General features: G+C 39.5%; 1 protein-coding gene and 1 long non-coding RNA gene across 2 annotated transcripts in view; one reads left to right on the top strand and one right to left on the bottom strand.

Annotated features, from left to right (window-relative positions):
• The window catches only part of plxna4 (plexin A4), a 658,913-nt gene that overhangs the window by 171,985 nt on the left and 473,012 nt on the right, over window positions 1–13,916 (bottom strand). Inside the window, exons 7-8 of the mRNA XM_034163939.1 lie at window positions 13,754–13,907; window positions 244–343 (exon numbers count right to left, since the gene is read on the bottom strand). Coding sequence (XP_034019830.1) covers window positions 244–343; window positions 13,754–13,907 — 254 coding nt within the window. The remainder of the gene's footprint in view (window positions 1–243; window positions 344–13,753; window positions 13,908–13,916) is intronic.
• Window positions 1–13,916, top strand: part of LOC117504477 — a 757,689-nt gene that overhangs the window by 640,107 nt on the left and 103,666 nt on the right. The gene's annotated exons all lie outside the window — the stretch shown is intronic.

Here is a 13,916-nt window from a genome sequence, read left to right as displayed (position 1 = left end):
TTTGTAACTCAATTAACAACAGTTTAAGAATCAATGATCATTTCTGGAATCAATGTAGAGACATTTTAATTAAAGTAGGAAATTAGCAAGAGTGCTGCAACTTCAAATGTCAAGGTACAATGATGAAAACTGGCAACAAATGTTGCATGATTTGATCCAAATGCGAAAATATTCACTCCAGAGGCAAAAAGCAAAAGAACAACATTTAAACATAAAAATTACAAGGAAGATATGGAAACTTACGACTTGTGCACGCTGCAGTTGTAGAAGACAAAACTGGTGTTTGCAAATGCAAGTCCCGTCTCCTTGGACTTGAGGTAAAGTTGGACAATCTGGTGATCACCTTAAAACAAAAAGTAACAAATGAAATTCTAAATATAGAGAGAACTAATAGATATAAATATATGTTGTTACATTTTATGTGGCATATAGCATTTAATGTAGCATTTAGATAACACTAAGGTTAATAACCATTTCATACCAGTTAACTAACACGTATTACCCCTGTAATACGTGTTAGTTAACTGGTAATAAAATGGTTATTAACATTATGTTTTAATAAGACTACAAATGTAACAGTAGTTTTTTATTCGATTTATTTATTCGATTTATTATCAGACACCCATGCATAACAGAAATTGGCTCATATACAAATGACCAAACTCATAACAGAAAAGTCAAAGACGAAAAGAAATATGAGAAAATAAACTAAATTGCATGATAAAGACATTTATTGTTCGATTGTGAAGCAACACAGTTGCTTAAATAAAGTATCTGCAAAAAGCAGAACTAAATAGTAATATAGGTGCATAAATAACAGGTAATGGCCCAAGACGTGGGTCACCTCTTTGAGTCTAGTCTACTTGAGGTTTCGTCCTCACATCATCAGAGAGAGTTTTTCCTTACCACTGTCACCTGTGTGCTTGCTCTAGGGTTAGGGTTAGGGTTAGACCTTACTTGTGTGAAGTGCGTAGAGGCAGCTTTGTTGTGATTTGGCGCCATATAAATGACATGAATTGTTATAATTGCATAGTTAGTTGTGGTGAAATGGCAGTTGCTTTAGTGTAAACATTTATATAGTGTCTAGCTGGATGACCGAGTTAATAATTGCATTTATAATGTTATAAACAATTATAAGCATCTCATTAACGTTTCATTCACATTTTCAACCGTTTATAAACTATTAACGTGTTTTTTAGGTAGTTATTCAATTTTAATTCACATTTAGAACCCAACTGATATTTTGGCTGACTAGTAATATCAGCCAGAATCAGAATCAGAATTGAATATATAGCCAAGTAAGTTCTCACATACAAAGGAATGTCATCTGGTGTCGTTGGTGCATAAATAACATTACAAAGAAAGAAAGAAAAAAAAACATATGTAAGAATACAAGCCTTTATGAGGCAATATGAATGAGATTATCAGCCAATATGAGCCTTTCACAAACATGTCATATCGGTGTTATTTTTCTGAGCTTTTGCTTTACCAAATAACCAAATCAGAAAATGCAGTTAGAAATACGTCATTACGCAGTTTTTCCAGCAGAGAACTCTTCAAAGGCACTGTTTCCAAAGCCGTTTTACAGCAACAACAGACAAATGGTCCCACTGCTGCCAGATTGACGGGGCCACAATCAGTGAGAAGTCTACTTTATGCAAATGTGACATAGTGCCTGCCAATCTGAGTGAAGGCAGTGTGACGGCAGCGTGGCGGCAGTGTGGTGTACACTGGAAGGTGGTTGGTTATATTTATAATTATTGGCAATATAGTTCATGTTCAATCTGTCAAGCCGCAGTTGCACTTCATTGTCATAAGTTGTTTGATAAAGAAATGTTTGGAATCATTGCCATTTTAAATGTGCTTAAAAGTTTACATACGCTGGCAGAATTGTTTTTTTTTTTTTTTGGCCATTTATAGAGAATATGAATGATAACACAAAAAACAATTTTTTCACTCATGGTTAGTGGTTGGGTGAAGCCATTTATTGTCAGACATCTGTGTTTACTTTTTAAAATCATAATGACAACAGAAACTACCCAAATGAACCTGATCAAAAGTTTACATACCCCTGTTCTATCAGTTATATGCATGCCTATATATATATATATATATATATATATATCTGCATGCATGCAGATATATTTGTATTGTGATTTTTTTTTGTCTGTAATACTAGTATTGCACTGGCCCATCAAAAAATCTACATCAGTAGCATCTAGTAACAATAAACATTTTATTACGCTATTGTTAACAGCTATACGGTCTTGTTAACACATAATGTTAACAAGTTTTTGGGGCCTTATTACTAATTAACTAACACTTATTACAAGCACTTCTCAGATGGGGGACTTTTTAAAGCACATGGGAGAAACAAAATTGTCATGAACAGTATTACAACTAGTAGTAGCAAGGCGCTACAATCCAGGCACAAGTGAGAAGACACATTTACAGAATCCCTGTCTGCTGATAATCTTTTTTCCACCACTTTTCCATTTCTCTTTTAAAAGCTCGTAGTCACATTCAATATTCCCATGAAGCAATGATGACGACGATGCTTTGAGCCACAGGTGCTTAGCCTGTTGCAGTGGCAATGGCAATGTCTTAAGAGAGAGGGAGGGTAGATGGGTTTTGTTGGGTTCAGTTCCCGATCCCCGCCGCCTTAAAAGAGACAATAAAAGTTGATGAACGAGCATTTCCCTTGGGAAGACGATATTTCCCAGGAAAGGTCTTTGAAAGTACCTTTGACATGGTAAACGGGAAAGGAGATGAAGTGCAAATGGTGTGTGTGCGTGTACGCACGCACACGTGCGCCTCGACTGTATTTGCCGTGTTCTATTGTGTAGCGCTAATGAAGAAGTTCATGTTTAATTCAACAGCACATCCACACATAGCAGCTCTCACTCTACCTACTACCACCGAACCTCTTTCTTTCATCTACCCTTCGCTCTATACACAGGTCTCTTTGCTGCCTTCCATGTCGCCACTTCTTCTTCACCCTTGCGTCTCTCTCCGTCTTTCTAATAAAGAAGGAATCATTCATCAATCACAGTAAAGCGCCGCTGACAACGGATCTGTCCTAATTAGGCCACCTAAATGTTACCTTGAAGCTCGCTAAGACTGTCTTTTCCTCCCTCGTGCTTCACTCCATCAGTCTCTCGCCCTTCTTTTCTCTGAACCACATTGAGAATAATGAGTGCTAGCAAAAACGGGAGGTGAAAGCTATAGCTGTAAGCAAAAGTACAGAAACTTTTAACACCTGGAACAAGAAAAGGGGACTAGGAGAATCATGATTTGTTGTAGGACATGGGCATTAATGTCTGTCTCCACTGAATATGTGGCTGACATTATGAACATGAAACAAATGTTTTAATTCCCTAAAACACACAGAAGCTAGCTTATAGCTTTATATCTGCACATACACTGAAGGAATACTAGTTTACTAGTATATATCTGCTTTGGTCCTACTTGGATTTGGAAATGCAAATTTGATCCTTTCTTGATGAAGAGGGGGAACTGAAGCTTGCTGTGGTGTCATTTTGGTGCTAATCATAGCAAAATAAACAACTGCAAATATACTGTTTCATTGATTTGAGTAAAAGTCACTGGATAACAGCTTATTGTTAGCTACTGTCTGCTCCCAGACCACCAATAACCAGTAAAAATCTATTTAAGCATAAAAATTCAAAAAGAAAAAGTAATCTAGCACCTTCAACTGCACCACAGACTAAAACAGTTAAATGTGGTTTATTAAATATTAGGTCTCTCTCTTCTAAGTCCCTGTTAGTAAATGATATAATAATTGATTAACATATTGATTTTTTTCTGCCTTAAAGAAACCTGGTTACAGCGGGATGAATGTTAGTTTAAATGAGTCAACACCCCCGAGTCACACTAACTGTCAGAATGCTTGAAGCACGGGCCGGGGGGGAGGATTCAAAAAAATTCAAATTCAAATTTATTAATTTATATAGCGCCAATTCACGACAAAATCGTCTCAAGGCGCTTCACAACATAAAAAACAATTAAAAATTTAAAACACAATAAAAACAACCATAAAAGAAAGACAGCAGTAAAAGAATAGAAGATTAAAAACACATCATAACACTAATGATAAAACAGGGAAAATAAATGAGTCTTTAAACGTGATTTAAAGGTCTCCACAGTGTCCGACTGCCGAATGTGTGCCGGCAGATTGTTCCACAGAGCTGGGGCACGATAGGAAAAAGCTCTGTGACCGGCAGACTTTTTATTCACCCTGGGAACACACAGAAGTCCTGCACCCTGAGAACGCAGGGCCCGAGCTGGTACATAGGGGCTTATCAAGTCAGCCAGATAGGGAGGTGCAAGTCCATGAACAATTTTATAAACTAAAATCAGTACTTTAAAATCCGATCTTGCAGAAACAGGAAGCCAGTGCAGGGACGCCAAGATTGGCGTAATGTGGTCAAACTTTCTGCTCCGTGTCAAAAGTCTGGCAGCAGCATTCTGAACCAATTGAAGACCCCTGATCCTGGACTGCGGTAATCCAGAGAATAGAGCATTACAAGAGTCCAATCTAGAAGAGACAAACGCATGAATCAAAGTCTCAGCATCTGCCATAGACAGAATAGGACGAATCCTCGCTATATTTCGCAAATGGAAGAAGGCAGTCCTTGTAATGTCTCTAATGTGGAGATCAAAGGACAACGCAGGATCAAAAATTACTCCAAGGTTCCTCACTTTATCCGTATGATGTATAACACATGGACCTAAGCTAAATGCTAGCTGATCAAATTGATGCCGATATCTCGCTGGACCAAAAACCATAACTTCAGTCTTATCAGAATTTAAAAGTAGGAAGTTACTAGACATCCAACTTCTTACTGATGCAAGACAATCTTCCAAGGATTTTATGTGAGTAAGATTACCAGCAGTTATTGGCATATACAATTGAGTGTCATCAGCATAGCAATGAAAGGGAATCCCAAAACGCCGCAATATATTCCCGAGGGGTGCTACATAAAGAGAAAAAAGCAAGGGGCCCAAAACGGATCCCTGAGGAACCCCAAACTTCATGTCTCTACGATCGGAGGAGGTTCCATTACACAATACACAGTAGGAACAACTGGACAGGTACGACGTCAACCATGCAAGAGCAGTTCCAGTAATCCCAAAGTGATTCTCCAGCCTATTGAGTAGAATATGGTAATCCACAGTGTCAAATGCAGCACTAAGATCCAGCAGCACCAGGACCGTAGTGATATCCGAGTCCATTGCTCGCAAAAGGTCATTCACTACTTTAGTAAGTGCTGTCTCTGTGGAGTGAAATTTTCTAAAAGCAGACTGCAGTGGCTCAAAAAGATCATTCTCAGTGAGGTAGTCCACGAGCTGTCGCGAGACCACTTTTTCCAGGATTTTAGAACAAAATGACAGATTTGATATCGGTCTATAATTCTTCAATACACTCGGGTCGAGATTAGATTTTTTAAGTAATGGCTTGATCACTGCAGACTTAAAACACTTAGGAACAGATCCAGAAGTTAATGAGAGATTTATAATTTCCAGCACAGTTGGTCCAAGAATGGGCCACAGGTCCTTAAACAGTTTTGTTGGTATAGGATCAATTAAACAGGTTGTGCTTTTAGTAGACGTCACGAGCTTCGTCAATGCGCCTAGCGAGATACCATCAAAATCTGTAAATCTGGATACCACCTCAGTGGGCGCATCCACCTCCACAGCAGTATGCAGTGGTTGGGCCAAAGCCTGCTGAGATATACTCAACCTAATATCCTCAATTTTCTTCTCGAAGTAATCCAAGAAGTCCTGTGCTGAGAAAGGAGAGTGAATAACAGGTGGCTGTCCATGAATAAGAAGTGCTACAGTTTCAAACAAAAACTTGGAATTATGCTTATTTTTATTAATCAAATCAGAATAATAGGCACGCTTTGTAGCCAGTAATGCCTGCTTATAATCCAAGACAGCATCTCGCCATGCAAGATGGAACACCTCTAACTTAGAACTACGCCATTTCTGTTCAAAACCTCGAGCCTTCTGCCTAAGGTCACGCAGGTAACCATTAAACCAAGGTGAGTATGCCTTGGGAAGGCGTGTCCTCAAGAGAGGAGGCGCAACCTTATCCAGTGTGGCCTTGAGCGCTGAGTTCAAGCCATCCGCAAGACTATCTACTGATTGAATATTCTCTAACCCTGAGGCCAAAATTTCAGGCAGTCTGGCTTCGAGTTCTATCATAATTGAAGGAGTAATGCGTCGCCGCAAAGAAAGACAAGGCTTTTGATCCACTAGGCGCGGCAACATAAATGCACACCTAACAAATGAGTGGTCAGAGATCACTGAGGCAAGAGGCAAAATGTCAATGTTTGTGACAGCAAGGCCACGTGTGAGTACCAGATCAAGGGTATTTCCACTAGTATGTGTTGAATCCTGAATGCATTGCTGGAATCCCAGCGCATCCACAAGTTCCATAAATGACTTGCAAAGGGGATCAAAGGGCTTATTTATGTGAATATTAAAATCACCAATAATCAAAATGTTGTCCACACTAGCTGACAGGCTAGAGATGAATGCACCAAATTCATCTAAAAATTCAGAATATGGGCCAGGAGGCCTATAAACAGTGACAACATGGCATGACTGATTTCCATACTTCTGACCCTGACAATATGTAGCATCATGGGCAGAGCGGAGAGTCAGATGCTCAAACGAATTATATTTATGCCCCCCGACAGTCAAGAAGGTAAACTTGGATTTATAGATAAAAGCAACACCCCCGCCTTGCTTCGCACAACGAGACATGTGACTGAATGTGTACCCTGGTGGGCAGGCCTCATTCAGAGGAAGAACAGCTGTGGGTTTGAGCCAGGTTTCACATAACCCAATCATGTCCAAATGATGATCCATAATTAGATTGTTAATCAACAGGGATTTTGAGGACAAAGATCTGATGTTAATAAGACCCAAACTGAAGACTTCTGTCGGTTTGACAGACTGACATCTTTGAATAGGCCTGAGTATCTTAAAATCCACTCCACATTTTCCATCCAGCGCCCGGAGAGTGTCAGGAACCGCTGTCGTCACATCAGGACTACAATTCCCAGAAGCTGCAGCGCTCTGATGACGTGGGCGCCGAGCACCGATGCGCTCAGCTGACCAGATGACCGGCACAGACGACCCAGTTCGATGGAACACAAACTTTCTCCGGGAGCCTCTGTGGACACAGCGACGTCGGCGGAACAAGCCAAGCTCTCTGATAGCGCGAATGTCCCGAGGGACATTATTGTTGTTCAAGCTTCGTAGCTCAGCTGCAGAGTAGTTTAGCATCACGCCAGCCGAGGGAGTGAAATGCGGCGTCGTACAGCGCAAAGCAGGCAATAAACAATCAAAGATAACTAAAAATGCACACTGAAGGACCAAAAACCACGTTAAGTACATATCCAAAATAAAAATTACACTCAAGCCACTAAAAACCGAATTATACACGAGAAAACTTGAGAAAATCAGACGAGCGGCGAACACACAACGCCAGCAACTCTTCTTCGTCTCTTCCAAGGAAACCTTGTTGATTATCAGCAATCTTCCACTCCATCTTATTAATTAATCAAAGACCCAGACAGAGCTTTAACTCATTTGAAAGCTTGACTCTTAGTCTTGTCCATCCAAATTGGAAGTCTCAAAAACCAGTTTTATTTGTTATTATCTATCGTCCTCCTGGTCGTTACTGTGAGTTTCTCTGTGAATTTTCAGACCTTTTGTCTGACTTAGTGCTTAGCTCAGATAAGATAATTATAGTGGGCGATTTTAACATCCACAATGATGCAGAGAATGACAGCCTCAACACTGCATTTAATCTATTATTAGACTCAATTGGCTTCGCTCAAAATGTAAATGAGCCCACCCACCACTTTAACCACACTTTAGATCTTGTTCTGACATATGGCATAGAAATTGAAGACTTAACAGTATTCTCTGAAAACCCCTTTTTGTCTGATCATTTCTTAATAACATTTACATTTACTTTAATGGACTACCCAGCAGTGGGGAATAAGATTCATTACAGTAGAAGTCTTTCTGAAAGCGCTGTAACTAGGTTTAAGGATATGATTCCTTCTTTGTTATGTTCTTCAATGCCATATACCAACACAGTGCAGAGTAGCTACCTAAACTCTGTGAGTGAGATAGATTATCTTGTCAATAGCTTTACATCCTCATTAAGCACAACTTTGGATGCTGTAGCTCCTCTGAAAAAGAGAGCCTTAAATCAGAAGTTCCTGACTCCGTGGTATAACCCACAAACTCGCAGCTTAAAGCAGATAACCCGTAAGCTGGAGAGGAAATGGCGTCTCACTAATTTAGAAGATCTTCATTTAGCCTGGAAAAAGAGTCTGTTGCTCTATAAAAAAGCCCTCCGTAAAGCTAGGACATCTTACTATTCATCACTAATTGAAGAAAATTAGAACAACCCCAGGTTTCTTTTCAGCACTGTAGCCAGGTATTTGGTTAGACCTTTCTCTCTGATTGTTCTGTCTGAGTTACTTTCATTAGTCACTTCCTCCAAACCATCATGTCTATTAGACCCCATTCCTACCAGGCTGCTCAAGGAAGCCCTACCATTAATTAATGCTTTGATCTTATATCTTATATAATATAAAAAAAAATTGATTGATTGATTGATTGATCTTAAATATGATCAATCTATCTTTATTAGTTGGCTATGTACCACAGGCTTTTAAGGTGGCAGTAATTAAACCATTACTTAAAAAGCCATCACTTGACCCAGCTATCTTAGCTAATTATAGGCCAATCTCCATCCTTCCTTTTCTCTCAAAAATTCTTGAAAGGGTAGTTGTAAAACAGCTAACTGATCATCTACAGAGGAATGGTCTATTTGAAGAGTTTCAGTCAGGTTTCAGAATTCATCATAGTACAGAAACAGCATTAGTGAAGTTTACAAATGATCTTCTTATGGCCTCAGACAGTGGACTCATCTCTGTGCTCGTCCTGTTAGACCTCAGTGCAGCTTTTGATACTAATGACCATAAAATTTTATTACAGAGATTAGAGCATGCCATAGGTATTAAAGGCACTGTGCTACAGTGGTTTGAATCATATTTATCTAATAGATTACAATTTGTTCATGTAAATGGGGAGTCTTCTTCAAGGACTAAGGTTAATTATGGAGTTTCACAAGGTTCTGTGCTAGGACCGATTTTATTCACTTTATACGTGCTTCCCTTAGGCAGTACTATTAGAAAGCATTGCTTAAATTTTCATTGTTACGCAGATGATACCCAGCTTTATCTATCCATGAAGCCAGAGGACACACACCAATTAGTTAAACTGCAGGAATGTCTTTCAGACATAAAGACATGGATGACCTCTAATTTCCTGCTTTTAAATTCAGATAAAACTGAAGTTATTGTACTTGGCCCCACAAATCTTAGAAACATGGTGTCTAACCAGATCCTTACTCTGGATGGCATTACCCTGACCTCTAGTAATACTGTGAGAAATCTTGGAGTAATTTTTGATCAGGATATGTCCTTCAATGCGCATATTAAGCAAATATGTAGGACTGCTTTTTTGCATTTGCGCAATATCTCTAAAATTAGAAAGGTCTTGTCTCAGAGTGATGCTGAAAAGCTATTTCATGCATTTATTTCTTCTAGGCTGGACTATTGTAATTCATTATTATCAGGTTGTCCTAAAAGTTCCCCGAAACGCCTTCAGTTAATTCAAAATGCTGCAGCTAGAGTACTAACGGGGACTAGAAGGAGAGAGCATATTTCACCCATATTGGCTTCTCTTCATTGGCTCCCTGTTAATTTCAGAATAGAATTTAAAATTATTCTTCTTACTTATAAGGTTTTGAATAATCAGGTCCCATCTTATCTTAGGGACCTCATAGTACCATATCACCCCAACAGTGTGCTTCGCTCTCAGACTGCAGGCTTACTTGTAGTTCCTAGGGTTTGTAAGAGTACAATGGGAGGCAGAGCCTTCAGCTTTCAGGCTCCTCTCCTGTGGAACCAGCTCCCAATTCAGATTAGGGAGACAGACACCCTCTCTACTTTTAAGATTAAGCTTAAAACTTTCCTTTTTGCTAAAGTTTATAGTTAGGGCTGGATCAGGTGACCCTGAACCATCCCTTAGTTATGCTGCTATAGATTTAGACTGCTGGGGGGTTCCCATGATGCACTGAGTGTTTCTTTTTATTCACCTCTTTTTGCTCTGTATGCACCACTCTGCATTTAATCATTAGTGATTGATCTCTGCTCTCTTCCACAGCATGTCTTTTTCCTGATTCTCTCCCCTCAGCCCCAACCAGTCCCAGCAGAAGACTGCTCCTCCCTGAGCCTGGTTCTGCTGGAGGTTTCTTCCTGTTAAAAGAGAGTTTTTCCTTCCCACTGTCGCCAAGTGCTTGCTCATAGGGGGTTGTTTTGACCGTTGGGGTTTTTCTGTAATTATTGTATGGCCTTTGCCTTACAATATAAAGCACCTTGGGGCAACTGTTTGTTGTGATTTGGCGCTATATAAATAAAATTGATTTGATTTGATTTGATACATGTTAGCAGAATACATACTCAGAAGTTAACTCGCTTGTTTTTGTGCTAGCTAGATGTTAGTTAGCTAGGTTTGCTGAGCATGTCATAGTCGTAACAGAGCTAGGCTAGCTAACTTCCTAGGTGGATTGTTGAGCTAACAAGTGCAGTTTTGCCTGACAAAACAATTCAAACAGTGACACTCCAAATAATATTCAAACATTTGTTTAACAAGGTTTTACTCCAGTAAATGAGTATTTAATTAAATAGGATTGTAGGAGATGCATAGCTAATACAACAACCACCTCAATTCTGGATACAACGTTGCACCTCAGTATTAAATATTCATACACACTTAAATTTTTGTTTGGACTTTACTTAAAATGCATCTTGAGTTGAGTTAAAATAATTGTAAAAAAAATCCAAGCGCATTAAGTTACAAGAAGTTAACTTTTTTACATGTGGCTAATACAAGTTTGTGGAATCAAATGGACAAAATAAATGTAATTAAAGTGATGCATTCACAAAGGTCTTTTTGGATTGTTGCTCAAATATGTATTAAATGTTGATACAGGCCAACGCAGAGTTGCGTAATGCGGCATACCGACTACGCTGAGCTTATGCAGACCTATGTGGCAACACACTGAGGGATGCAAAGGGGTCAGCGAAATGCACGCAAAAAATCAAACATGGTAATTTTGACTGGACGCAGTGCTCTACCGACGTTTATGCAACAATCTGCTACTGTATGTAAGTCTATGCAACACTGCTCTACTGTACACCATGCCTCTGCAATTGTACGCTGCTCTACCCTAGTCCAGCGAAAAATCATTTTAGGTTTTTTTTTGTAATCAGTACATACCTGCTTTGCTAGATTTTATTCATCCTGCTGAACTCTGCTGAACTTTGCTGGCAGTGAAGCTTCAAAACCACAGAAGAAGACGAGGCGGGCCAAGCTTCCCCCTGCGCGCAACATAGGCAGCCATTCCTGTGTAGTAGATACGCAGCACAATGCAACTCTACGCAGGCCCGGTGTGAAAGGGGCTTTACAATGATATGAGCAGCTGTGGGTGTTGAGCTTTTGCATGTGTTATTAGTATTATTGATAGAAATAGTTTTTTCCTGTTATTTCCATTTTCTCTTCATTGCTTCATTTATTAATCTCTTTTTTTTTTTTTTTGAAGTGCAGCATCTTCATTATCTCAACATGAGGACATATTGAAGCTTGGTGATAAAGGGTTGCTTGCCCGGGGACAGGCCTTCCCAGATGGGAGCTTTGTTCAATTAGACCGAGTTCAGCCAACCAGGGAGAGAAGATGTGAAGACAAACGGACAAAATAAGAAGGCCCCCCTACCCCACACCCAACCATCTCCTTTGTGCGTGGAAGAAATGCCAGAAGTGTTTTAGCTGTTTGTCTGTTTGAAGCGGTAGAAACGGTGAGGCTGTCTGAGGGGACTGTGTAATCTCCGTGCTACAAATTAGCGTCGTGATAGTTTCTCTTTTTTTGCCGGGTTTAAATGAGGTCCCATCATTCCTTTGGAGCAGATGTACTTTGAGTGAAGGTGTTGAATGAATCCCACATCAATGTCATAACTACTGTTCATTCAATTACTGAAAATGTCCTCAGGCAATGTTCCGAGACCTGCTGAGCTAAGATACACAGATAGACTCAAACATCATCCTCATAGACACCAATTCTCCCTACTACATAGAAATGTGGTCATTAAGAGGAAAAACTAAACCAGACTGCATTGCATCGTGAACATCCTTTTTGATTTTAGTCAATCAACACATTTCTGGTAAATAGAGTGTCAATTTTTGCTTATCAGTATTTAGCTAATGTGCTTTATTTTGTACTTACTGTCGTGTTTGTTTACTGTTGCTTTCACATCCGTTTTTTTCCCGGTCTAAAATTTCAGGAATATGACGGCCCCATAGCTGAAAAAAATTCCATCTATAGCAGGTATTCCCTGTAATGTAACACTCCGCTGGAATCCGGTGAGTCTCATAGAGAAAGACGAATAAGTTTAACTGATTTTGGAGACGTATGACCATGAAGAGTCGGAGAGAAAATGATGGAGGGTGACAACAGAGAATGGTGTTTGTGATCTCAACGAAAGAGCTGTGACATGGAAACAGAACTTATAATAAAAAAACAGCTACCAGTTGTTTGTGTTAGCAATATTCCTGCTTATTGACCGTAGATGTACAAATGAAAAAAATCAAGCAACACAAATGTGACAATGCCTATCTGATGTTCACTGACCTTCACGTGGAACTCATGTACATGGAAGTATCGAAGGGGACAACGACTTTATTTTGATACAAAGCTCTGTGAAACTGGAGTAGCGCCAGACAGTGAAATGATATTCTACATGGCTGCTGTGTGCTAACACAGGAGAAGTAAAATCAGATAGATGGTTTTGTGTTTCAGGGTATGTATTTATTACTACTTTGTTTGTGCTATTCCAATCATTTAAACCTATTTGATATTTTGTTGTTGTTGTTTTTTTTTGTTTTTTTTTAAAGATACTTTAGCCCTAACATTCTGAATACATTGTGGTTTACACAGGAGCCAGAGCCAGAAATATGCTGTTTGGCAAACCTTTGAAAATCCGGGCAAAAACTAGTAGTGCGCCCCTTGTGGTGGTACATAAGTACCTACGTATATGAGGTAAAGAGAATTATACGCACCTATACAGTATGCTCCCTGAGTGACTCTAACTAACTTATGGTGATGATATGAATTATCGACTAACGTTAGCATTTGAGTTAACATTCATTTCACAGTTTCTGGACATATTACTGTCAGGTATACCTCTCTCCATTGTCAGTCCCAGGGGTTTTAAAAAATTTCTGCTACGTAATTAGTGCAATTTTTCAGTATTTAGCTAGCTAGCTGAGTCAAACCGTAACATTAGGTCATAACAGAGAAGGTGACTGGTCATAACACCAGTAAAATCAGACATTTTTTTGGCAAGGAATTTTATTAATTTGTTGTAAATTCACATTCTAAATTATCTACCACTTTTATGGACATAATGCATTTACATATTTAGGCAAAACCTTCTTGTGCAGGGGTGGTGGCCAAGTGGTTAGTACGCTTGGTTTCAAACCCTACCGCTGCCACATTTCTCCATGTTATTGTAGAGCTGCATCAGGAGGGGCATCTGGTGTAAAATCAAAGGGACTTACTTCTTAGCTAGTTACTTACCTTTGTCAACAATAATACGTGGCATCTCCTTCTGTGCAGGGGAGGAACATTTGATCCGGTTCCCCTCTACCAAGCCGTCCATTTCAGCGAGGTCTTCAAAGGTGCAATTGACACCTGCAGAAAGTTCTGGAACATTGTGAGCTTCCAGCACCAACTGCAAAGA

This window comes from Thalassophryne amazonica, chromosome 22 (genome assembly GCF_902500255.1).
Source record: "Thalassophryne amazonica chromosome 22, fThaAma1.1, whole genome shotgun sequence".
Lineage (NCBI taxonomy): Eukaryota > Metazoa > Chordata > Actinopteri > Batrachoidiformes > Batrachoididae > Thalassophryne > Thalassophryne amazonica.
The sequence above is the reverse complement of the archived record's forward strand: the minus strand, read 5'-3'. Positions and strand labels throughout refer to the sequence as shown.